The sequence below is a fragment of the Empidonax traillii genome, unplaced genomic scaffold, assembly GCF_003031625.1.
Source record: "Empidonax traillii isolate 1590-97213 ecotype Southwest subspecies unplaced genomic scaffold, ASM303162v1 scaffold106:size2091409, whole genome shotgun sequence".
Classification (NCBI taxonomy): Eukaryota; Metazoa; Chordata; class Aves; order Passeriformes; family Tyrannidae; genus Empidonax; species Empidonax traillii.
Window position 1 is genome coordinate 711,817 of NW_020955299.1, and position 23,282 is coordinate 735,098.

The 23,282-nt window shown below is 50.0% G+C and overlaps 3 protein-coding genes across 5 annotated transcripts in view; 1 reads left to right on the forward strand and 2 right to left on the reverse strand.

Annotated features, from left to right (window-relative positions):
* Positions 1-15,043, forward strand: CA6 (carbonic anhydrase 6). Of its 2 annotated transcripts, none has more exons than XM_027882473.1 (10): positions 1-674; positions 7,832-7,925; positions 8,870-9,052; positions 10,694-10,842; positions 10,998-11,093; positions 11,252-11,318; positions 11,859-12,016; positions 12,861-12,984; positions 13,446-13,544; positions 14,074-15,043. In XM_027882473.1, the coding sequence occupies exons 2-10, from the start codon at positions 7,847-7,849 to the stop codon at positions 14,685-14,687; spliced, it is 1,569 nt and encodes a 522-aa protein (XP_027738274.1). In that variant the 5' UTR covers positions 1-674; positions 7,832-7,846; the 3' UTR covers positions 14,688-15,043. The 2 variants fall into 2 exon arrangements, with proteins under 2 accessions (XP_027738274.1, XP_027738273.1); XM_027882472.1 differs by lacking the exon at positions 1-674 and adding an exon at positions 6,731-6,767.
* Positions 13,147-23,282, reverse strand: part of GPR157 (G protein-coupled receptor 157) — a 25,077-nt gene continuing 14,941 nt past the window's right edge. Inside the window, exon 6 of the mRNA XM_027882477.1 lies at positions 13,147-13,157. The gene's annotated coding sequence lies outside the window, so the exon portion shown is untranslated. The remainder of the gene's footprint in view (positions 13,158-23,282) is intronic.
* SLC2A5 (solute carrier family 2 member 5) overlaps positions 15,337-23,282 on the reverse strand; it is a 9,647-nt gene continuing 1,701 nt past the window's right edge. The window contains exons 2-12 of one of the 2 annotated variants that reach the window (XM_027882474.1): positions 22,385-22,483; positions 21,837-21,997; positions 21,237-21,361; positions 19,169-19,321; positions 18,960-19,085; positions 18,526-18,713; positions 18,023-18,133; positions 17,629-17,730; positions 17,215-17,290; positions 16,682-16,809; positions 15,337-16,012 (exon numbers count right to left, since the gene is read on the reverse strand). In XM_027882474.1, the coding sequence (XP_027738275.1) occupies positions 15,779-16,012; positions 16,682-16,809; positions 17,215-17,290; positions 17,629-17,730; positions 18,023-18,133; positions 18,526-18,713; positions 18,960-19,085; positions 19,169-19,321; positions 21,237-21,361; positions 21,837-21,997; positions 22,385-22,483 (1,503 nt within the window). In that variant the 3' untranslated portion in view covers positions 15,337-15,778. The remainder of the gene's footprint in view (positions 16,013-16,681; positions 16,810-17,214; positions 17,291-17,628; positions 17,731-18,022; positions 18,134-18,525; positions 18,714-18,959; positions 19,086-19,168; positions 19,322-21,236; positions 21,362-21,836; positions 21,998-22,384; positions 22,484-23,282) is intronic. The other variant, XM_027882475.1, reaches the window with a different exon arrangement.

The following is a 23,282-nucleotide window of genomic DNA, read 5'->3' on the forward strand; positions in this document are numbered from 1 at the left end:
GGTCTGGCTTACAGGCATCCACCACCCAGAGATGGAGAACAGCTCTCGTGATCAGAATCCCCTCTGCTGCAAGGCCTGGTCGCTCCTTGTGCTTTACAGGTAAAACCCCAAGCGTGAGGGTGTAAGTTTTTTGATGGCTCGAGACACGCTGGTGAGCACAGCAGCTGACTGGGCCAGGCTTTCCTTTCCCTGCTTAAAGCAGGTTATGAGCTCTGCAGAGTGTGAAATCACCGGTTCAAGCAGCTGAGGATGCCAAGGCAGGGAGCAGAACCACCACAGATCAGGACTTGTTTGCCTTAATGTGCTTAATGCCCATTAGCAGCACAGGGCGCATTCCAGGGCGTGAGCTTTTGTAGCACCTTGAAAGCACTTCCTGAATTCTCAGGGACTCCTCTTTCCCTCCCCAGTGCCTCACAGAACACCTGAAGGACATGTGTCTGTGCACCACCCTCACCTGCTCCATCCGACAAGTGCCAGCCTGCTGGGGTTTGGAGCAGGATCCTGCGGAACAGCAGCCCTGCATCTCAGGGAACGAGGCTTCCCACGTCAGCACAGCCGAGTGGAGATCTCCAGGGGAAAGCCATCACATGCAGAACTCAGCACTCTGTCACTCAGATTTCTCCTCTTCGTTGGCTCAGCAGATCCTGGTATTTTAAGGAGCATCCATTGGAAAGGTAACAGCAGGCTCTGAATGATGCTGTTTCTGGGTGTCTGTTAAGTTGCTGGATGACTGCTTAAGGTGTTTTCTTCCAGGCATTCCAAACTTGCTCTGATTTTACATCCTTCCCTCTCGCTTCTCATCCCCCTTTTCTGTCATGCCTTTGTCCTCCAGCTCCTCTCTGCCATGAACCACCACGGTCTTTAGGTACATGAATAATGAAATGGCTGCAGGTGACAGACCTGACGTCTTTCTTAATGCTTTTAATTTCCAGCACTTCTCTTAATTCTGCTCCCCTCTCTCAGGGTTTTTAGAGATGGACTGGTTAGTCCACGTTTGAGAAGTGGCACTGTGGCACACTGTGGGCTGTGTGCAGCTAGGAATATGTAGCATGGGTCAGTCATCCACCTCCCTGAGTAAATAAGGGCTGAATGTTTTGAAAATGTTTTATTTAAAATGGAACATTCACGCACAACAACCATGACAACAACAACAACAAAAGAAGAGCAGGTAAGATGGCTCAAAGAGGAAAAACATCTACTACTTTTTAACTACTGTAAATCCCAACCTGCACATACAGCCACTACATCTGTTTTCAGGGGATGGGGAAGGGTTGTTTGGAAGGCAACCAATGCACAAATCCAGAGTGCTAATACCAGGGAGTACATTTCCCAGCAGCTGATGATCTGATATGGTGATTTGAAGTGAGACTGAAAGCTTTTAAACCAGCTGGATATTAATTGCCAGGAATTGTGGATCCAAAGGCCGTAGCTGCTTGTTCCAACCATGGTGAAACCATTAAGTAATATCCTCTATAGAGGCCAGTGTACAAGTCTTGCACTGCCTCTTGCAGGAGTGTCTGAGGCTCCCTGCTGAGCAGGGCCCTCCCTTTCTTTGAGATATAATCTGCTATAAAGGGGAAAGTATGCTTGGAGTTGATTAGCCATTAAGAAATTATATCTGGTATTTAGGTTTGGGGTTCTTTTTTAATGGAAACCTGAAAAAAACACCCCAGTATGATTAACCCAATAACAACTCATTTGTTTTCTTAACGAGTGCAAAATACTTATGTAAAGCACAGGAGTTATCAAGCAGGATTCTCTCGCCACAGAACAGGTACAACACAGACAGGAGGATTTAAATCTCCTTCATGTTGTCTTAAAAATCCACCTCATTCTCATGGGAATGACTTTCAGCTCCTGTCATCTTCCTCCTGTCCTGAGCTGGCAGAGTGCACTGGTGAGGAGCCACTGGAACAGATGTGGTAACACCCACCTGGGGTGCCCTGTTCCGTGGGGGACACCCAGCTCCTCCTTTCCATGATTTGTTTTCTTGGTTTCTCTATCTTCCAATTCACCTGCCACGACAGAGAATCACAGTGAACTGCTGGGATCTCCTGACAGTCACATTGCTTTGGGTCCACCACGGAATTTCTTAACCCAAATCCATGTTCGTGCTGCCTTCCCCACCTTCCACATCCATCAGCAAAGTCCTCTGGCATGTTCAGAGAATCTCTGCAGAAGCTTTTTCCTCAGGCCAGTCCTCTAACAAAGGATCTCTTCCAAACCAGCCCTGCTCCTGTGTCCCCTCACAGAGCTTTCCCCACTCCCTGACCGCGGATTTTCTTGCTCTTGGGAAAAGGAGCACAACCCTTCCCTCGGGTGTGGCCTCCCCATCAGGTGCTGAATGAGTTGCACCTTTCTGATCCTTTCTCTCTCAGCAGCTTCTCTTTGCACTGCTGGCTGAAGGTCCTGCACTCTGGTCCTACAGCAGGCTCTCCACCTCCCCAGAGAGCTGATTGCTGTGCTTTCGGAGAGCTGGGAGAGTGGCATCCCCCCTCTCACGTGCACTTTTGGGATCACTACACTGCTCTGCCCCGCTGAGCTGGGTAGGGGTTAATGAATTCGTGCTTATCCAGCTCTTTGAAGATGAAAAGTGCCATGGCAGGGCTCTGTTATTGTTACCACGTATGAAGAGGTCTGTACCGGACCCAAACCTTATTGTGTTTGGCCACTGGATGTCACAGCTGCTCAACACACAATGCAGCTGAAAGCAGAAAGGAAAAGTGCTTACCCAGCAATGGGCAGCAGCAATTTCCAGAGCCTTTACTCGTCCTGTGCACAGCATTTGTTTGGCAAGGGGCTCGGGGGCTTCTGCTAATGTTGATTTTCAGAGAGATTGAGCAGCAACTGTGCTTCCTGTGCCTGTCATTACACCGGGAGGTCAGGAGCAAAACGGGGAGGAGATGGAGGTATGTGTAAAACACCAACAGCAGGGGAAAGGCCAACAGGTATTTGCACGTGCTGACAGGCTGCTTTTTCACTTAATTATCCCCTTTCTATCTCACCACCATCCAGTGCACAGCACAGGGCCCTGGAATGAGGGAATCATTTCCTCAAGGCCCCCCTCTCTACAGCACTCCTTCGATCCCCACCTTCAGGCAAAATTCCTGTGCTCCTCACTCTGAATGCAGAGGGAAGTTTGACCTCCCCCTTCCTGATCCCCCCTTCACATTTTGTTTTTTTTTTTCCAAGTCTTTTGAGGAGATCCAGAACATGAAACCACTTTCAGCCAAGTCCATAGAGCAGCCCTTATAGAGACATCACAAGACCTGGAATTACATTTCCTGGAGATGAAAACAAAGAGGGATTATTTGACCATGTTCTCTGCTTTTTATAGCATCACCTTGTCCTTTTCTCCACCTTGGGGAAAACAGAGTGAAAAGCTGCTCGTGCCCACGGAGCAGTGAGGTGAGAAACACCCCAGAAGTGATGTGAACATTAAAAAGGGCAAACTATTTTAAGATAATCCAAGGGTTATAGCTATAACTAAGAGTAATTGGCTGAAACTGAGCAAAAGGAAATTTTAGGCTGACAATGAACTGCAGGTGGATAATGCTGAGATCTGTTAGAGCGTGAAATGGAATCCGCAGAGGGAACCTCTCTGCTTCAAAATGGGCAAACCCTGCTTTTAGGAGCACTGGTGTAAATCTCTGGTGTCTGATTGCCTCAAAGCCCATTTCTACCACAAAGCTTCAGTAGAATCAGTAAGTGTGTCAGAATTTGTAGCAGTAGAAGGTAAGAAGGTGTCCCTGCCCATGGCAGAGGGTTGGACTGGATGATCTTTAAGGTCCCTTCCAAGCCTAACCATTCTGTGATTCTGTGCTTAAATTCAGTCAAACACATCAAAATATCATATAGGATGAAGGAGGTCCAAAGGGATTGTGTGAACTGGAGAAATGAATTCCAGCACTTTTCTACCTCTGTGATCTCTGGAAGTACTTAAAAACCAGGGGTGGGGGGCAAAAGGAGGGGGGGGGAGAAACCCCACGTGCAAAATTTCAAAGGAATGAGGGCAAGTTTTGGAAGGAAGATGTGAAAACATTACAGGAATCTCTGCACAAAAGAATCTCCTGTTTCAATCTGCCAGCTGTTGCCAGCTTTACTCATGGGTCTGGGCCTGCCTGCACTGGCTGATTTGGGTCTTTCATAAAACTTGTGTCGGCTCTGGATACTTTCACTCATCCAGCACGACCTCAGCAGACAGACCTCTGTTTGAAGAGGCTTTAGACTCACTTAGGAAAACCCAGATAGCCTGACTGAAGGCAATCTGTCCATCTCACATCAAACAGCCCTGTGCCTGCACCAGTGTTTGCTGGACTGGGGAGTGATGCAGCTATTACTGCAATTCCTGAGGAAATTCCTGCTGATTCAGAGGGAGAGGAGTTAACCCTTTCAAGTTCTGGGTCAAAGGAGCGCTGAGGTTTTGAGCCAGCCACTTCAATGCCATCTCAAGGTTTTAATGTGTCTCCCAATACTCCAAATGTCAGACTTGAGCTGAGCTTTAAGGCCAGCGAGGAGAATAGCCTGGGAGAAGCAGGATTTAAAAGATGGCAAAGAGTCAGGGAAAACTGTAGAGATAAAAGTGAAGTGCATGGAAGCCAATGATGTGGGATAAAAGGCTTATTTCCTACTGTAGTCGAGGCGGGAGGGGGGAGGCTGAAGTCTGTGTGAAAGCAGCCTGCCTTTGGGAAGAAACAGTGCCAAGAATATCCATGGCTGAGATGCTCAGCTTTAGATCTTCTCACTGGCTAAATCTGGGTGCTGTCAGACCCACAGTCTTCACCTGTAAACCCCCAGTTTATCTCAAGCACGGTCCTGCTGTGCTGTCTGGAGTTCCTGAGCACTGTGTCCCTGCTTCTCCCCAGCAATTATTTTGGGGTAGCAAAAGAGCTGACTAAGACAAGCCTCATCCCAGCCAGGTTTAACTCCACACAGGCTAAAGAGGCTCCAAGAACCAACAGGCAGTGGCTGATGTGTGCAATACTTTTTACAGAGGAAGGACTTCCATAATATTCAGCTTGTACTTAGAAGCTGAATAGCCAAATACATTTGAAGAACTTCATTAAAATCGTTGCTCTGTCCTGACTCCGAAACAAATCCATGCTTTGTGCCCTTAGCAAATCCTCTCCCCAGGTTGCTGTGCCTTCATAGGATCACGGAATGGTTTGGGTTGGAAGGGACCTAAAGATCATCCAGTTCCAACCCCCTGCCATGGGCAGGGACACCTTCCACTGGCCCAGGTTTCTCAGGGTCCCATCCAACCTGGCCTTCCAAAGCAGGCACTGATTTGAGGGAAGCTCCCTCGAGCTAACAGATGTGGGTTTAGGTTGTGCTGAGCGCCCACAGCTCCTGCTGATGTCGAGTGAAACGGCACAAATGTTGCAAAAGCTCCGTTAAAAATTAATTCGCTGTCATCTCCGGTTTCCTGGCACTGGTACGTTCCCGAATGGGCTTTGTTCCAAATCCTTTGTGTGGGCTGGGCTGGCTGATCAATAAAGCACAGGCAAGGGAAACAGCTTGTCACTGTGTGCCATCCATTTCCACTCTCCTGGTGCACACAGGGAGCTGACAGGAGGGGTGTTTTCGGTGCAGAGGTGACCTCCTGTGCTTGACTCTTCTTCGCACCCTCCTGTGCTGCTGTGTGGAATCCCGAAGTGCAAAGAGGTATAAACCCCCCAAAATTTCTCCCTCAGCTAATTTCAAAGCCTATTTACCCAACTGGATACACAAGGATTAAGAAGTGCATTGCAGGGCATGTTTGCTTAGTTTAGTCCTTACACAGTTCAGTGCAACTGTCAGAATAAATGACTTCTTCAGAGGAGAACAGGAAAAAAACCACATTTGGTTAATCAGCTCAATATTACAGCAGTTCCCAAAGATTAAACATGCACTGCACAAACCATTAGACCAGGAAAGGCCTTTTCACATTAACAATTCACTTGCAGAGATGAATAAAAAAACCTTCCTCTGTCCTTCAACTCAGCCTAATCCTGGAAATCTAAGGTCCCGTGCAATCTGTAGCTCACCTGTGGCTCTTGCTGCTGAATTGCTCCTTGCTGGGGGATGGAAAGATGATTCCCTTGATCTTGAATTGTCTCTGGTAGCTGGTCCTGTGAGGGTGGTGAGGTTCTGGCTCAGTCTCACCACTCAGTCTCCCTTTCTTGTTCTCTGATGCTTCTCAGCCCTTTCTTTCTACTTCATCTCATAACCCTGCTGCCAGACTGGGCAAGTTGTCCAGCCTGTGCAAACCCAGCTGCTGCTGCTGCCATCCCTGCTCCAGGCACTCCCTCAGCCTCAAGCCTGGACAGCTACACGGGAGGGTTTTTTTGCATGTTTTTTTTGGGAGCTCTGTTTGGGTCACAGCATCTGGGGGAAGGCACCACATTTGAGCTCTCTCAGCGAGTTTAACGACCAGCAACTGAGCAAACTGCAGTGCCCTACCTGCCCAAACTGCCACCCAAACTGCCACTCGGCTGTGTCTGAGCTCAGGATCCCCTCAGTGTGACCCTCAGCCCTGGAACTCACCTCATTGCTGCCTCTGACCGACCAAAAACTGCCTTGCTGCTGAAAGTCTCTCTCCTTGCTCCTGAAAATAACTACAAACCTTACTGCGAGTGGCAGGGACGTTGTAGACACAAGTGCTGAGGTTGCACTGATCTCAGTTTGCCCTCCTGCCAAATGTTTGGTATCTCTGCCTGCCACCTGCAACCAACAGCAAAGCTGTGCTGACTTTGGAGGGGGAAGCTGTGTGCCCTTCTCAGTGCCAGGTGAAAATTCCGTCCTTGTGAGATTTCTGCTTCCCTTTTGTTGTCAAGCCGTGGGTTTGTGGGTTGGATGGCACTGCTGGGCAGGAAGGGCTGCTGGTGGTGTGACATTCATGGAGGGAAGAGAAGGTTTTTCACATGGAATGGCGTTTTGCCTTACCAAAAGGCAGGGAGAGGATCCATGGGCTGCCCCCTGTTCTGCCAAGTGACTTTATTACTGGACTGTAGGCACTTATTGCTTGGGACACCTTTTTAATGAAATCAAATGCCTGAAGATGCACAGAGCAGCTACTGAAGTCCACGAGAGCATTTAGACACCTGTCACCTGCTGGTTCTTATTTGAATTCCTGTATGTTTTTTAGAAAGCCATCAGTGTTCCGCTCTCTCCTATCACACCTATATCTTTCAACAGTCTAAATGTGGGGTTTTTTTTGGAGAGCTCTGAATTTTTCAAAGGTTGCAAATCCCTCCCCATTCAAAACTAGATTTGCAGTCAGGAGGGAAGGTGTTGAAAGCAAAATGCTTTGAATTCTGAAGGCTTGGGGGTGTGGAGCCCTTTTAAACCTGGCCTCAAAACTCTGATTTTCCCAGGAGCAAAGTGTCTGCAGGTTTGATTTCTAATAAGATTGTGAATGCTCCCTTAAATTCCTTCTGCCTCTGGGTAAGGAGGAAACAGTTGGCTGTCTCAGGACAGTGTTTGAGGTCTGTGCTGTTTTGTTTTGTTTTTTGCTTACAAAGCACTGTTTTACCGATACTTGCAACGAAGCTTTTCGACCTATTCATCAGGAATGAATGGACAGGAAAAGTGGTCAGACAGCGACTCGGATCAGCGTTGGCCATCAAGGGGGGGGGAAACCTGTCCCGTTTGCAGGCACAGCTTAGTTAAGAGAGGCAATAAAGCTGACTGCCCAAATATATTATCTCTGTGGCACTGCTTGCTGTCATTGTTTTGGCTGGGTGAGGAGAAGGGCACGGTGGGTGTTGGAGAGGCCAGGCCTGGAGGAAATGGGTATTTTCGCCTCCTGAGGGTTTTTTTAAAGCTCTCCCCACCTTGGGTGTCCCTGCAGGTGCAGCAAGAAGACATGTGGCTCCCAGCTGCCTTCTTCCCCCTGCTCCTGCTGCCCCTGAGCTGCTCTCACCTGGTGCACTGGACTTACAAAGGTGAGGGAAAATGAGGCTGGTTTGGGGTCGCTGCAGCTGAAGACGCTCCCTTCCCTTTTGTGCTGCAAGAGCAACGCTCAGCTTGACTCTCCCTTGGCGAAAGATCACAGAGCAGCTAATTTATTCCACTTTATTGATGCCTCTGTGTCTTGAAAGTGATTCTCTTCAATGTCACCCCTTTTTGCTCCTTTGTGTGGTCAGGACACATTGTCAGGGTTGGCAGCACAACGAGGTTTCAAACAATGGGCGAAATCTTTACTTGTGTTCGAAGAAAAGCTGCCCTTTGGATGATCCTGGAAGGAAAAGCTTTAAGTTCTGCCTGCTGCTTATTTTATTGTCACGTGCCAGGCAGTACGGAGCACTAAGTGCTTATTTGGGTATTTATATTTTTTCATGAAATTTTATCACAATCGCGTTTGTTTCGGGGAGTTGATTGCAGGGCTCGCTGAAGTAAATGTTAATCCCTTTATGGTCTTGGGTGGGCTGATAATCAAGCTAAAACAAAGGCTATCTGCTGGATGAATTGCACTATTGCAATCGCTCTTTCCCCAGTTAAAAACAGCAAATTGCTGCCACTTCCTGATCCTAAGAAGAGTCTTCCTGCCTATTGCCCTGATCCTATTCACTCGCAGTGGTTGAGAACAGACTTCCACACCTTTGGCAGTTGAGCCCCATTTAAATCCCCATTTCCATGTAAACGCTGCTCCCCTTCTGGTGGAGGCTCAGTCTCTGTTGCTGCAATGCAGGTTTCTCACTTTGCAGCACAGCCGTCCTGCAGACAGAGTAATGTGTATTTTCACTCCGGGGAAGGCAAAGCAACCTTTCAGGGCTGCAGCTCCCGGTGTTACAATAATTAGATTGACGTTTCCTGCTGGCAAATGAGGGGAGTTCCCCCGGCTCCTCACCACGTCCCTGTAACCTCGCCTTGCTTCCCCTGCTGGCAGAAGGAGAGCTGGATGAAGAGCACTGGGGGAAGCACTTTCCAGACTGTGCTGGCAAGCACCAATCTCCAATTGACATCCAGAGGAAGAAAGTGAGGTACAACCCCCTGCTGCTGGAGCTGGAGCTCAATGGTTACGACGGGCCTTTGCAGGGGGATTTCAAGATGACCAACAATGGTCACTCTGGTAAGGCTGGGGGTGGTGGTGTCAGGCTCATGGCAGTGCAGGGACACTTCTCATTTTAACTGATGCAAATGCTATTCGCAGACAATGCCCTATTTTTTATTTATTTTTTTTTAACTCACCTCACTTTGCCATCTCACTTGGTTCCCCTCCCCTAGTTTTGCTGTTTTGCCCAATCACCCAGGAAGGCTCTCCAGAAATACATATATAAACCAGACAAATAACAAGCAGTTAGGTTCCTGCAAGATATTTTCTCTGTCAGACCTGAAAAGGGGATAAAATGCAAACAGAGCATTCTAGATTGATCCTTTCTTTTAACGTGCTCCAAGACAACAGGACTACAGCAATGCGTGGGATTTATTTGGGGCATGCTGACTCCTCTCTGCATTAAAAAAATGCATCTTTTGGCCCTGTGCATTAGTTAGAAGTGACAGGAATGGAAACCTTTGCATCCCAAGTTCATTTAGATGTAGGTCACCCAAAGTACAACACAGAGGAATCCCTTTCTCACAGCCAGAGGACTGGTATCTTGGGTCTCAGCAAGGGAAAAGGAAGCACAGCGCAGGTTAAAAGCCTGGCCTTCGGCCACACAGTTTCAGGGCAAGGCTTGTAATTTAGGAGATCCCAGATTCCCCTGCTGCAATCTGTAATTCACTGTCTAAATAATTCATCAGCTGGTACTGTTGGGATAATGCTTTTGGACTACAGATGAGCAACGAGAGGATTTGATTCTCCAATGGCTGCAGTGGGGAGAGAATTGAGCGGTGTTGGGAAGGTGATTGAAACATAAAACTCGTAGCTCTTTAATCCTGCACGACAGCCCTTTCTTCCCCTCTGTAACAGAGAGAGAGAAATGCGGTGTGAGAGCAAGGAGATGAAGTGATGAGAGACAAAGTGCCTGTTTGTGGCCCACACAGACTCAGTTGTGTCAGCACTGCTGCCCTGACCTGCCTATACATTAATTCTTGCAGGTTTAGCTTTTCTGCCCCCCTTGTGTGTGTATTTGCCTGTTCCTTTGTTACTTCCCAACAATGATTATCTGATGCAGGGCAGTTTCCCAAAGCACCGAGACAAAACAGCTGTCCCCATTCACAGCTCCTGTGAGTCAGGCTGGGTTTTTCTACTGGCTTCAGTGAGAGGGGACAGGGCAGCAGAATCTTTTAGGGAAAAACACTCAGCAGATCTGAAAGGGGCAGGAGGTGGATTTCTCAGCAGGACTCTCCTTGCAGACTCTCAGGAGCCAAACCCAAACGTCTCACCCATATTCCCCTTTTCTTCCTTGGAAAGGAAGTAGTTAAATCTCTGCAGAGCCCAGCGAGAAGTGACTGTGCTGTGCAAGGGCTGATCACTAAAGCACCTTTATTAGAGCCTAATGACAGAGCCAGAGCTGCTCAGAGGGAGGAAGAGTCTGCAGGCACAGCTACTGCCCCTGGTGGGAGCTGTGTGGGGCACAAGCCTGAGCTCAGGAAGGATTTTAAGCACATCCAGCTTTAGGCTCAGCATTTTCCCTTCCACACTGGAGTTGGTTCCCCAGCTGTGCCTGCTCATGTCAGAGGGTGGTGCTGCAGGGAGCACCAGGCCCTGTCAGGGGATCTACAGCAGTGGGGTGGCTGCCTCTAATCCTGGTGGGGTTTTTTTTCCCAGTTCAGATCGATCTGCCACCCACCATGAACATCTCCAGAGGGCTCCCAGGCCTGTACACGGCTGTCCAGATGCACCTGCACTGGGGTGGCCTGGACCTGGAGACCAGTGGCTCAGAGCACACCATAGATGGGATGAGGTACTTTGCAGAGGTACGTGAGCATATTCATCACAGACCTGTTAAATCAAAGGTCTCCTTGACTGTGCTGTGAGGCACAAGCAGCAGGAATTGGGATGGTGACCCTCCCTGCAGTCTGCCCTGGGCCCCTCATCACTTGCTGCTGAATGAGCTTCTCTCTCCTGCCAGCTGCACATTGTCCATTACAACTCTGCTGACTACTCAAGCTTTGAGGAAGCCAAGGACAAACCCAACGGGCTGGCTGTGCTGGCCTTCCTCTATGAGGTAAGTGGAATGCCCAGCGTTGTCCAGCCCATCAGATCTGCCGTAGCATTTGTTCTCTTTATCCCCCAAATCATCAATTAGTCCCCCCAGCTGATCAGCAGAGCGAAAGGACAGGCAGGTCACAAAGCTTTTGATCAAGGTTTCTGTGCTGTGTTTAGGATGGGCACTTTGAGAACACCTACTACAGTGAGTTCATCTCCAAGCTGGGAAGAATCAGGTTTGCAGGTAAGACCAGGGAATGCCTTTCTCCATCCCTGACATTCTCAGAGCCTGTCTGTAGGTGCTGGGTCTGGGGAAAAGACATTTTCCTGCTGCTTTGCTGGCAGTCCCATGGCTGAGCATCCTCAGCTGTGCCCAACTCCACGCCATCCCTGCCCACGTGGCTCCAACAGCAGCGGGGTGAGGGGGGGAAGGTGCTCAAGGCAGCAGTAAATAGACTCCCGGTAGGTCTGCAGCACCAAAGAGCAGCTCCCTGCAGTCTGTACACCCACTAATACTCTCTGCTTCCTGGGAGGACCAGCAGGTGCTGGCAGAGCACTGGGGTGAAGGTGCCCACCACCCCCAGGACCCAGGTACCTCCAAATGACAGACCTGGATCCACTGAAAGGACCATTCCTTCCTCTCCATCTCCATCCCTTCTGCCAGAGGCCTCAAAAACCAGTGCTTTGGGCAGAGGGCTTTGCCAACCCCAGCTCTGACAGCGCTCCCACCTCTCTCTTCACTCCCCATTAGTTGCTAATGTTGCCTCTCTGCTCCCCTTTGGAGGTCAATCAACGAAGCTCAGCTCTCTGGATGTCCAAGCCATGCTGCCAGAAAACCTCTCACACTTCTACAGGTACCAGGGCTCCCTGACAACCCCACCCTGCTCTGAGAGTGTGATCTGGACCATCTTCCACACTCCCATTGTCTTGTCACACACACAGGTAAGTGGTAGCTGTCACCAGCTGCTCTTTCCTCTGTGCTTCACCTTTCCTTTTCTGCCCTCCAGTGATTTTGGGAACAGCCTGACAGGTGAGATAACGTGGCATGTCTCAGTTTGGGATAGATTCCTAAGCAACTGGAATTACAGGTGGCTGTGATGACACCATGGTGCCACATCACAGCAAGGGTCAGGTGCTGTAGAGCAGCAGGTCTGGTGACTGATAACAAAGCTCTCTAAACTCACCCTGAAGCACTATAAAAATGAAGAGGCCAGTCAGAATCAACAAGGCAAAAACTGCTGTAAGAGAGTCCCCCCCAAAAAACCCAAAACAACCTCAAAAGAGCCATTCATAACATTAATTACAGAATAACTGTCACGTTTTTATACAGTATTTCAGGGTTTTTCCTTGTTTAGACTTACATTGCTTTTAATTCAATAAAGAAGCATCAGAAACATTTTCTTCTAGGAGAAGAGCAAGATAAAATCGAGACTCCAGCAGGGGAGGGTCGCTGTGTTCTCTTTGAAAAAGAAATACTCTTTCTGGCAGGGGGAAGGCTGGAAGGCACTTGTGAGAAAGCTACAGCACACCAGCAAAAATCTCCATGCATGCATTACCATCAGGTGTTCAGAACTTCCCTCAGGCAAAATATCTTTATCATGAATTAGCTGATAAGAGCCCTCACATTCCATTCCTTTCCCTTGCTAATGCCCGGTTAGAGGCCCTGAGGATCCCTCTGGAACAGGTTGCTCAGTTTAATCCTGAGCTGCAGGATCTTCCCTGCGCTTTTTTTAGGTGCAACAGCCCCTTCCCACTGCCCTCCTAAAGATGCCTGTGTTCCTGCCAGATCAGCCTGCTGGAGAACACCTTATTGGACTGGGAGAACAGGACCCTGCGCAACGACTACCGGCACGGCCAGCCCCTCCACGGGAGGGTGGTGGAGTCCTCCTTCAGAGCCAGACCCCCCCAAGGTAAGGGCTCAGCAGGCAGGACTTGGGCTCACCTGGGGAGGGGCAAGAATCCTGCGTGGAAAGGCGTTCAGCTGCGAGTTTAGGTGTGCTGGAGATCGGCTTTCCCAGGAGCAGCGGTGTCCCCACGCGGGTGGAGATGTCCCCTGCGCGCCTCCTCTTTCCCTGCCAACACACTTGGCCCCTGAGGGTGCAGTGGTGGCTGCAGGGTGTGTGCCAGCCTGTGTTTTGACAGTTTTGGCTGTCACACACATGTCCAGGGTACCTGGTGATAGGTGGCACCACATTAGGGTCCTCAGCTCGGGTGTGTCTGCACCCAAGTGGGTGAGGTGTGTGAGCAGCCAGGCTGGCACCACACAGAGGAGAGATGCTGCGTTTCAAAACAAAGGTATTCCCCGAACTAGAAGATCTACCGTGTGTAGGTGTCCTGGCCTTCTGTAAATTGAGCTGTCTGATTGCTCTAGCACAATGCCATCCAGAGGAGTTCACCCTCAGACTGGATCAAATCCAGGCACAGCTCCAAGACATGAAGACGGAGTTGCTGAATGGAGTGAGCCACACAGGTAAGGACACACAGCTATGTAGTCCAGCTTACCTTGGGAGAAGGAAGAGCCCATGCCCTGCTGACCTTGATGGCCTAAACCATTGACAGGTTGGGTACTGATACGTGCAGGCAGAATTTTGTTCCATATCTAGGCCTGCTGATGGAAATTCTTCAGTTAGAGTTTTGCTGTGGCCAGCCCTGATCTAGATACTCCCACAGCAACTGCAGCTTTCTCCTGCAACGTGTGAGCACATTTTTTACAAGCAGTGAAATGTTTAAGCTCACAGTTCCCCCAGGATGAATAATCATCACCTCTGTTTTATGCAGGATGAGAAAAAGAGAAAGAAGGAGGGAGAAAAAAGCAATTTTCCCAAACAGCTGGGTGGGGGAGCTCAGTTTTTCATCGTTGCAAGCCCTTTCCCTGTTGGCACAACACACACCAGTAACTGTGGCTCAAGACAGCTCAGACTATGGGTGCAATTCTTCAGGATTTGGGTTTATTTACAGGCACGGCAGGAAATGGAAGCAGTGGTTTTTGCTTCTTCCAGGTATTAAACCCAGCGCTTTTCCAGCTTTCTACTTCCCTGTGGAAAACATTGAGAGCTTTGTGGATGTCCATCCCCTCCGTGCCATGTCTCTCCAAGCCTTCACCTTGTGCTTCTGGGCCAGATCCCAGCACTCCGGGAGCCAGACCGTCCTGTCCTACTCCACCCAGGAGAGGGACAACGAGCTGGTGGTGACCCTGGGCACAGAGGTGGGACTGTGGATAGGAGGCCATTCCATCAGCTTCCCCCTGCACCACAAGGCCCAGAACTGGCTGCACTACTGCTTGGCGTGGGCCTCCCAGCCCGGAACGGCCAACGTGTGGCTCAACGGAGCGGCCGGCAAGGCGGTGAGCGTCCAGAAGGGCTACGTGAGCCAGCCCGGAGGGATGCTCGTCCTCGGGAAAGACAGAGACACTCTCCTTGGGACGTTCTCCAACGGGTTTGTGGGGTGGATGGCTCAGGTGAACCTGTGGAGCCACGTTCTGAGCCCTGCCGAGGTTCGGGCGCTCGCGCTGTGCAAGCCGGGGCGGCCGAAGGGGGATGTGGTAGCCTGGGGACAAACCCCCATGGCCCTCCTCGGGGGGGTGGTTCTGGAGGCTGACACCAGCTGCCAGTGATTCCCAGCTGCTGGTTGGTTGTTTTTTTTTTTTTTAATTAAGGCATCAGAAGAATCTGAACTGCCTGCTGGGGAAACTGAGAAGAATTGGGATTATTGGCTTGTTTCTCCCTCTGCTTTGTGGTGGGCTCACCGTGCACCTGCTGCTGCTCCAGAGTGTCTGTCCAAGAGAGCAAAGCCTCCCTCGGTGGGATAGAGGCAAAGAACAGCAGAACTTGAGGCACAGTCCAGCACCTTGGGCTGTCACACCCCTCGCAGGAATTTTAGATCCCCCGACCTAGATCCTTCGTGCCAAAGAGCTGCTCTCCTTGGTCAAAGGAGCCACTTTCTCAAATAAAATTTCTGTCCCATCCTTCACCCAAGTCTCACTTTCTCACCATCCTCCCTGCAAGTCTTTCTTTCTGTTTGCCACCATCAACTCAGCACCTTTCCCCTGCAGACACATCGCAGAGGAAAAGGGATGTAGAGCAGCTCCTGTGCAATCCAGGGACAGCCCTTTGCCTTCTCTTCTGTGAGGGATGTAGAGACAGAAGATGAAAACAGTTTCTTTTCCAACACCTATATCACAAATTTGAGGGCAGGTATAAAACCAATTTTCTAAGGTTAAAGTCAACCATGGGCTCTCCATCAACACCACCAAATCCACACCAGGCTGTTCAGCAATTCAGCTTTTTTCAAAACAGAGGGCAGCACCCTCAGATAACAATTTAACTTCAGTTTCCCCATGCTGGACCCTCAAATACACGAGTGACAGTTCCTCAGAGGAGTGTGGTGCACTCCTTGCACGTGCCTGACCCAAACCCAGCCCCAGGGCTGGCCTGTGTCTCCCGAGGTGTGTCAGTCAGGACATCAGGGACACTGGTTACCTGGTGACAGGAACTGAGCTGGCTGAGGACATTGTCCTTTCCCGGTGACAAGAGGTGGAGTTGGCAGCGTTTTAGGTTTGCACCTGGACTCGATCTTAAAGGTCTTTTCCTGCCTTAAGGATTCTATGATTCTCAGAGCAGTATCAAAAACGATGAATCAACGGATTTGTTTTCCCGCTGAACAGATGCTGAGGGATGTCCCTGCCAGGCCAGACACTGGGCTGGCTCACAGCTGGCTGCTGGAGCTCATCGTCCTCTCCCCCAGCCCGCCCGGGGCGGTGCGGAAATCCTTCAGCTCCTCTTTGTTTTCCTGAATCTCCACTTTGTTCCTCTTGGCCATGATCCTGTTGATTTCCATGAAGGTTTTGTTCTTGGTCTCGGGAACGATGAAGAAGATGTAAAGCGCAGTGGCCAGGCAGATGGCACAGAAGATGAGGAAGCTGTAGGGCCCCAGGCCAGCCTAGGGCAAGGACAGGAGAGAGCAGGGATCAGGGAAACATTCCAGGTGGGCAGTTACATGGCTGGGACATGGTGAATCCTGCACTGGCCATAAAAGATGCAGCCACGGTGGTGTTGCATGTATTTTGAGCTGAAAACTCAAAGTTGGGGTGGATTCTGTCTTCTCATACAACCACCATGGGCTTACTGGAAACACCACGAATTTGCTGGAAAAGGAGGGTGAATCAAGCTAATTCAAACTAAACCAAACTGAGCTCACCAGCTGCCTTTGCAGAGGCTGAAGTCAGCACCTGCTGCAGTTTACGAGTCAGTGATGGGGATCAGTTTGAACTGGGGGATGCAGAGATCAAAACTAAAATTGGCCTCCTGAGACACACACCTGCTCCCATCCCCCAGGGGAAGATAGACAGGGAATTTGCCATCTTTTCCACACTCCTGAGTTCAGGATGAGACACTCACCTGGCAAAGTAACTGCTTTCTTTTAAAGCCTGTGCAGCAGACAGGGGTGATAAGAAAATGCTGATTGAACATCAGTTCCTTGCCCTTAACATATAATCCTACATGCAGGTACTGGGAACCAACAGGGGCATTTGCAGCTTTTGGGATTAAACAGGGGAGAAGGGACTGATCTTGAGCTGCAGTTGTGCCCTGCTGTGGGGTTGTATCTCACCTCCATGTAGAGGAACACAAGCCCCACGGTGAAGTTGCTCAGCCAGTGCACAGACCCTCCCACCATGAAGGCTGCAGGCCGGGACGACTGCAGGAACATCTCGGTGATCATGACAGAGGGAACCGGACCTGGAAGGCAGTTTGGACATTTGGAAACCCCAAGGGCAGTTCCTCCACTCTGAATTCTTAATTACAGTCTTTGGGGTTTTTTTTTCATTTCAACCATTTGTTCAAATGTTCAAAACATTCCAAAAAAAAAAAAAAAAAAATGGTCCAACCATTTCAGTGGCAGGCAATGGTTTCTAAGTGTTTAGGAGCAGACAATAAATCAAATAAGGACTAAATAAAAGAACAAAACCAAAGCCAAACAAACAAAAAACCAGGGCAATTAAATGACTTGCACGGTGTGTGGCCACACAGAGGTGAAATTCAGTGCCCATGGATGAGCTCCACAAAGGTTTTGGGCTGAAATGGAACATAGCCCTTGGCTTCAGCCTGCTTGTGGAGCAGCCTGGACGGGCTGTGCGTACTTACTGGGTCCCACGGCATGTCCGATGATGTAAACAATGACACAGGCTATGCTGAGGTAGGACATCCAGGACACGGTGGTCTGTGAAGGATTGAATCACAGGTTAGATGTGGTTCCCGTCTGAACACCCCCAACACGTCCGAGGCACTACTTGTAGTAAGATTTGAAGGTGTTCTAAAGCCAGTGTCGCCCTCCAATGCCAGATATGTCCATAATGAGCCACAAAATCGCAGCCTGGGAATGATCCTCGCTGCCAGCAAACAGATGCAAGGGGTATTAGGAACGTGACACGCTGGAAGCAGTGTTCAGACAAGCAGGATCACAGCTTTTCAAGATGTACTTCAAAATATACCCCTGGCCTGCTCCCTGGGAAGTCCAGAAATGCCTGGGGAGGATCACCCTGAGCCATCTGTACATACCTGGAGGTTGAGGGCCAGGGTTAACACGGCACAGGAAGCACAGCACAACGCGAAGCCGGCGAGGAGAAGGATCCTCCTCCCCAGGGATTCCACAATGAAAACCTGGAAGAGACAGGAGAGGGTGAGAGACCCAACACCTGGGGTCTCTTATTCCAGGTGCCCTCAACCAAGGGACACCACAGGGCACCTACTGTGCAAAGCACCTCACACCATGTGCAAATCACATTCCAGTGGGAGGTTTCCCTGCTCGGGGCAGAGGGTTGGAACGAGGCTGATCTTTTAGGTCCCTTCCAGCCCAGATCGTTCTGGGATTCTCTGGTTTGATGAATGTAAATTAGACAGACACAGTCAGGGGAGACAAGTCAGAGCTCAGAGAGCCCCAACAGAAACTCACAGCAAGCAAAGTCATGACGACGTTGATGGCACCTATGGACACAGTGACGTACTGGATGCTGTTGCTGGGCACACCTGCTGACTCAAAGATCCTGTCGGCGTAGTAGAAGACCTGCAGCAAAACCACAGCTGTGTTTGGATGTGGCCAAGGGCAGAACTTGGGAATCCCATTTTGGCTGCTTTACATCCTGTCACTGGAGCACTTATTTTATTTCTGGAGATGTTGTTGTTCGGATCCAGGCCCAAGCACTCCAAAAACATCCAAATTATCCTTAACAGGGCAGCCTGACTCTGCATCTGTATATGACCCTGACCCTGTACCTGTCTGTGCTGGATTTGGTACTGGCCAGTGATGGGTCAACCCATCACAACATGAACCAGTGTCCTGGATGAAGGGGCACTCCTGTGTCCTGGGTTTTATCTCCTGTGTCAGCACTGCCCCACATCATCAACTTCATCCATCCCTTCCTTTCTACCCCACTGCCTTTCCCGCTTCCCACTCACCCCGTTAACCCCGGAGAGCTGCTGGCCCATCATCATGACAATGATGGAGATGAGCTGCCACCTCAAGCCTCTGAAGGTGCACAGGCTGAGCACAGAGAACTGCCCTTCTTCCTTTTCTGACTGGCCCTCTTGGAACATTTCTTCTATCTCGTCATCCACGTCATCCCAGCCTCTCAGCCTCTGCAAGGCTAGTTGGGAGAGGAAAGTGAGTTTTACAAGTGCTGCTCCCAATCAAGACACAACAATAGGTAGCTCTGGGCAGCAGGGCTTCCACGGTGGGAAGCTGGAGATCCACACGTGCAGAGAAAGGAGCAACGCTGCAAGAATTCCACCTCCACCACCAGTGAGGAATTTCCCGCTTTGCTGTCAGAGGTGTCCCCCCGTCAGATCCGCCCCGTTCCATCTCCCCTTCCATCGAAAGGATGGCACTGTACCTCGTCGTGCCTGCTCTTCGTTGCCCTTTTGGAGCAGCAGGTACCTGGGACTCTCGGGGAAGAAGGGCAGCGTCAGGAGCTGGATCAGCGATGGGATCCCGGTGAGCCCCAGCAGCACAGGCCAGCCTGAGAGCAGGGGGACAAGAGGACAACTGTGAGCAATCCCACCCCTGTGGAGCCCCCAGTGAAGTCCCCAGCCAGAGCCTCACCTTCAGCATTCCCCAGGATGCTGTTGAGGCCAAGGATCTGAGCTACGAGGATCCCGACGGTGATGAAGAGCTGTGGGACTATCCCAATGGCCCCTCTGAGATTCCGGGGGGACATTTCTCCAAGGAACATGGGAACCACGTTGGAAGCCAGGCCTGGCAGCGAGAGAGCAGCGTTAGATGTGCAGCTGCCTGGTGACAGCACGCTCACAACCTCCAGCAAGGTGCTGTTTTCCCATGGGGGGCAAAAGAGATTCACGATGAACCAACTTCTGGGTCACTCAGTATGTGGAGAGGTACAACACCCACCCCTGGCTCTGGTGCCCTCAGGGGCTCTGGCTCTGGAGTGCAATCAGACCATCTCCTGGTGCTCTGGGTGTCAGGATTATTAACTGCTCAGCAGCAAAGCATTTGAGGAGTCAGAGGGTGAGCCCACAGAGCCAGCAGATGATTCGAGAGCTCTGTGTTCAGCTCCCTAAAAGCAGCTTTCTCCCAGCAGGCACTTCAGCACACGACACACACATGAAAACTGTGTAAGGGAGGAACTTTCACCTCCTCCAAAACAAGAAAAGGAACCAGTATCCAATCAAACCAGTGTGAGGGTGGAAGGAAACGACTCCGTGTTGGCCTTTAAAAACTCGCTGCTCAGAGAGCTTTGCTGGTCTGAGACGTGTTGCAGGTGGAGTGCTGGAACAGGGATTTCTAATCCAATCAGGGCACCGAGGGCACGGGTTATTTTGAGGAACGTTACCCCGCCTACCCACAGTAACCCCAGCGAGCTGCCAGCTCCCTGCCTGCGCTGTAAACCCTGGCACGCAAAACCCAAACTCCCGGGCTCAAATGACCGGGTGAGGCTCTCATCTGACATTTCTAGAGGTCCTGGGCTTCGGGAGCTTGGGGTTACAGGGGTGACCAAGCTGCTATCTGAAAGCTAAAAGGCATGGAAACAAGCGTCACCAGTGCTGGAGGGTGGCACTTGGATCCTCCTGGAGGGTGGCACTTGGATCCTCCCAGATTCCAAGGCAGCCTGGCTGGGCTCAGCAGCTTCCCTCCCCAGGAAAAACATCCAAGCCTGGTCAAGCTAAGGACAAGTCAGGACACAGCTAGTCCAGATTCCTTTGTGGGTTATAAATAACTGGAAAGAGGGATCACACTGAACAGGTCCCTCAGCGTTTATTCTGAGCTCCAGTGCTAAGAGCAGCTGCCAGGTTCAGGTGAGTCAAAAGGCAAAATAAAACCACTGGAGGAGATAAACTGGAAAACGAGAAGCTACCCAAGGAAAGCAACTTAATGTGTAACGTGCAGCAATTACAGCCACTGAGCTAAGGCAGGAAATTTATCTTTACAGGATATCCCAACTCACTAATAAATTGTGGAGCACGTGAGTCTCGCCAGCCCAAAGCCAATTAATTGAGCCTAAATGCCCTTAGGACTCTTCCAGACCTGGCTCTGCCCAGCCCTGCACGGGGTACCCAGAATTCCAGGGTTCTGTTTGTTCCCTGTTACTGCAGCTCTAAAAAAAGCCACTTACACCAGCAACACACTTATATCCTTGGCTTCCCACTATCTTTGCAGTAAATCCAGTGTCTCTGAGCTCTTTGTTTCTCCCTTTTAACAGTTCTTCTCTCCTGCAGGAAGAACAGTCAGTTCCAGGAGTGGATTATTGGATCTGGCACTGACTCCGACGACTTTGATGGATTATTCTGATTATGTTAAAAAGGGGGAAAAAAAAATAAAAAAATAGACTACCTGCTTTAAGTTGTCTGGGGAAAGAGATTATCAGCAGCAGATTGCCTGGCTGTGGGAGCTGCAGTGCCTAGCAGATGTTTATTGCAGAGGGGAGGTTCACCTGCAGGCACACATCTCCTCTCACATCTTAAATTCCAGTCTCAGGGCCCTTATCTCCAGGAGACCTTTAGTACTTCTGCAACATGCAGATGACCAGTGCTAAAGCACAGCATTGCTAGGCAGATGCTGAAATGTGCTGCCTGTGAGAGCATCTGCTGGGAGAATAAAACACCTTCACACAGCCGAGCAAACATTTATGGCTCTCCCTTTACCGTGCACTTACCAGCATAAATTCCCATGATGAAACGGGAAAGGATGATTGCTTCAAAGGTTTTTGCTAGCTCTGAGGTTCCCATGAGGATTGCAGCAGAGATGGAGAAGAGGTTATTTATCAGCAAAGTGCCCTTTCTGCGAAGTAACAGAAAAAGAGACATTCAGTTTGGGTTTTTAAGGCCTCAGGTGCAATGCTGTCCCAAACCCCAAAGACTCATGATCCAAGAGAAAATGCCAATTGGCCCATTTTTCCTGCAGGGAATGGAGGGTTCCAGAAAGAACTGAAGTTTCTCAGGAACTCTGAGCAGCAGGAGCTGCTGGGCCTGGTCTCAGCCCAGCACTTCCATCACTGCTCTCTGCCTGGCTCAGTGCCCAGCACACAGCCTGGCCCTGACCATCCTGAAACCATATAAATTCCTTCACCCTGGGGAGACACCACGTGTAGGTGAGCCCAGCAACTCATCCTCATCCCATCTGCTTTACCGCCAAGGGGTGTGTGTGGGAAATTCATCCTCCTGCTGGGCTGGGCAAGCTGGAGTGACCAGCGAGTCAAGTCTTATCTGAGCCCGGCAATTTTGGGTGAGATATCCCAGACACGGCTGACACGTACCTGCCACAGTTGTTGACCATGGGCCACACCAGCAGGGACCCAAAAAAGCCACCCAGGGGGAACATGGACACAGTAAGAGACCAGAGCAGTGTCTGGAAGCCACTGTTCATGGGCACCCCCGTCCTGGCCAGGTAGGTTTGGTTGTAAAAGTCTTGCATGTACTGGAACGAAACACAGAGCACGTTGAGCACAGTAGGGACAGTTCTTGTGCTGGAAAAGCCAATTAACAACAAATGCCATAAAGCTTTAAATGAATGTCTTGATAAAGAAACCAGAATAGGTGAGTGGGAAAAGGGATGCAAGAGAAGGGTAGAGAAGCCTGGGCTAGGGAATTGTGACTGCAAGTGATCCTGAGCTGCAGGCTGTGCCTGGTTCCCAGAGGACAGGGGGTGCATTTCTCACAGTTCATCTCTCCTGAGCTCAGAGCACAAGCACCTGCCCCCAAACCCCTGTAATGAACTGTTACACTCCTTCTGTTTGTCAGCCTCCTCCCAAGAGTGTTTGCAAACCCACTGCTGAGTCAGGGGCCGCTCCACAGACCAACCTACCGGGGCTGGAGAGTTGATCACAGACACGTTGTAGCCGTACTGGAAAGAAGATCCAAAGCCAGATATCAGAGCCACCAGGGCAAGGAGAACTGTCATTTTCTGTGGAGGGGAAAGAAATCAAACAAACCCCACCTTAGATGCAGGTCTGGCTCAGAGGCATTAATGACACTCAGTAAAAATGAAGAATTACCTTAAGTCTTGCTTTTCTACGTTTTTTTTCCCTTAATTTAACTGCACATGAAAGCCCAGTGGGCTGTTTTCATTACGACTCGTTTTTGTTCTGCTTGATTTGCACATGGTCATTACGGTAATTCACTCTGCTGGTATTGATGAATCACTTGGATGATTAAATATTTTTTTTGTTTTTTTGGAAGTTATCATCCTTAAAACACCGCCCCACGGGGAAAAAAGCTTGTAAGCAATTATTCTTTTTCCAACATGCTAATTGGGTAGGGAAACAACACAGGATGTTGGCACAGGAAAGCTTTAAAAAAGAAGTGATTTTGCATCAGGTGGCAAAATCCCTTTCCTGGTAATTTTTTTCTGCTTCCCACATTTTGGGACCAAGCTTTTTATGGGTCTAATTGATCGTCACTGAAGCCAATTAGAACTTTTCCAAGTAGCTCAGTGAGGGCTTGGCTGTGGGGTACAAGAGCTGCACTTTGCAGTTAACCAGGAGAGTGAAACTGCCATCTGGAGAGGGATCAAACACCACGTTTGTGGATACACGGTGCTCAGGGTTACAAACAACCTGCTTTTCACAACAGTTTAGTTGCTGTTCAGCCCTGGGCTGTGTTGACAGAGTTGGGTTGTTGGGTTTCTGTTGGGTTGGTTTTTATAGCTCACTAATGCATCTCCTTGCTGCCACGCCAATAAAGTCATTTTCCATTCAGATGCA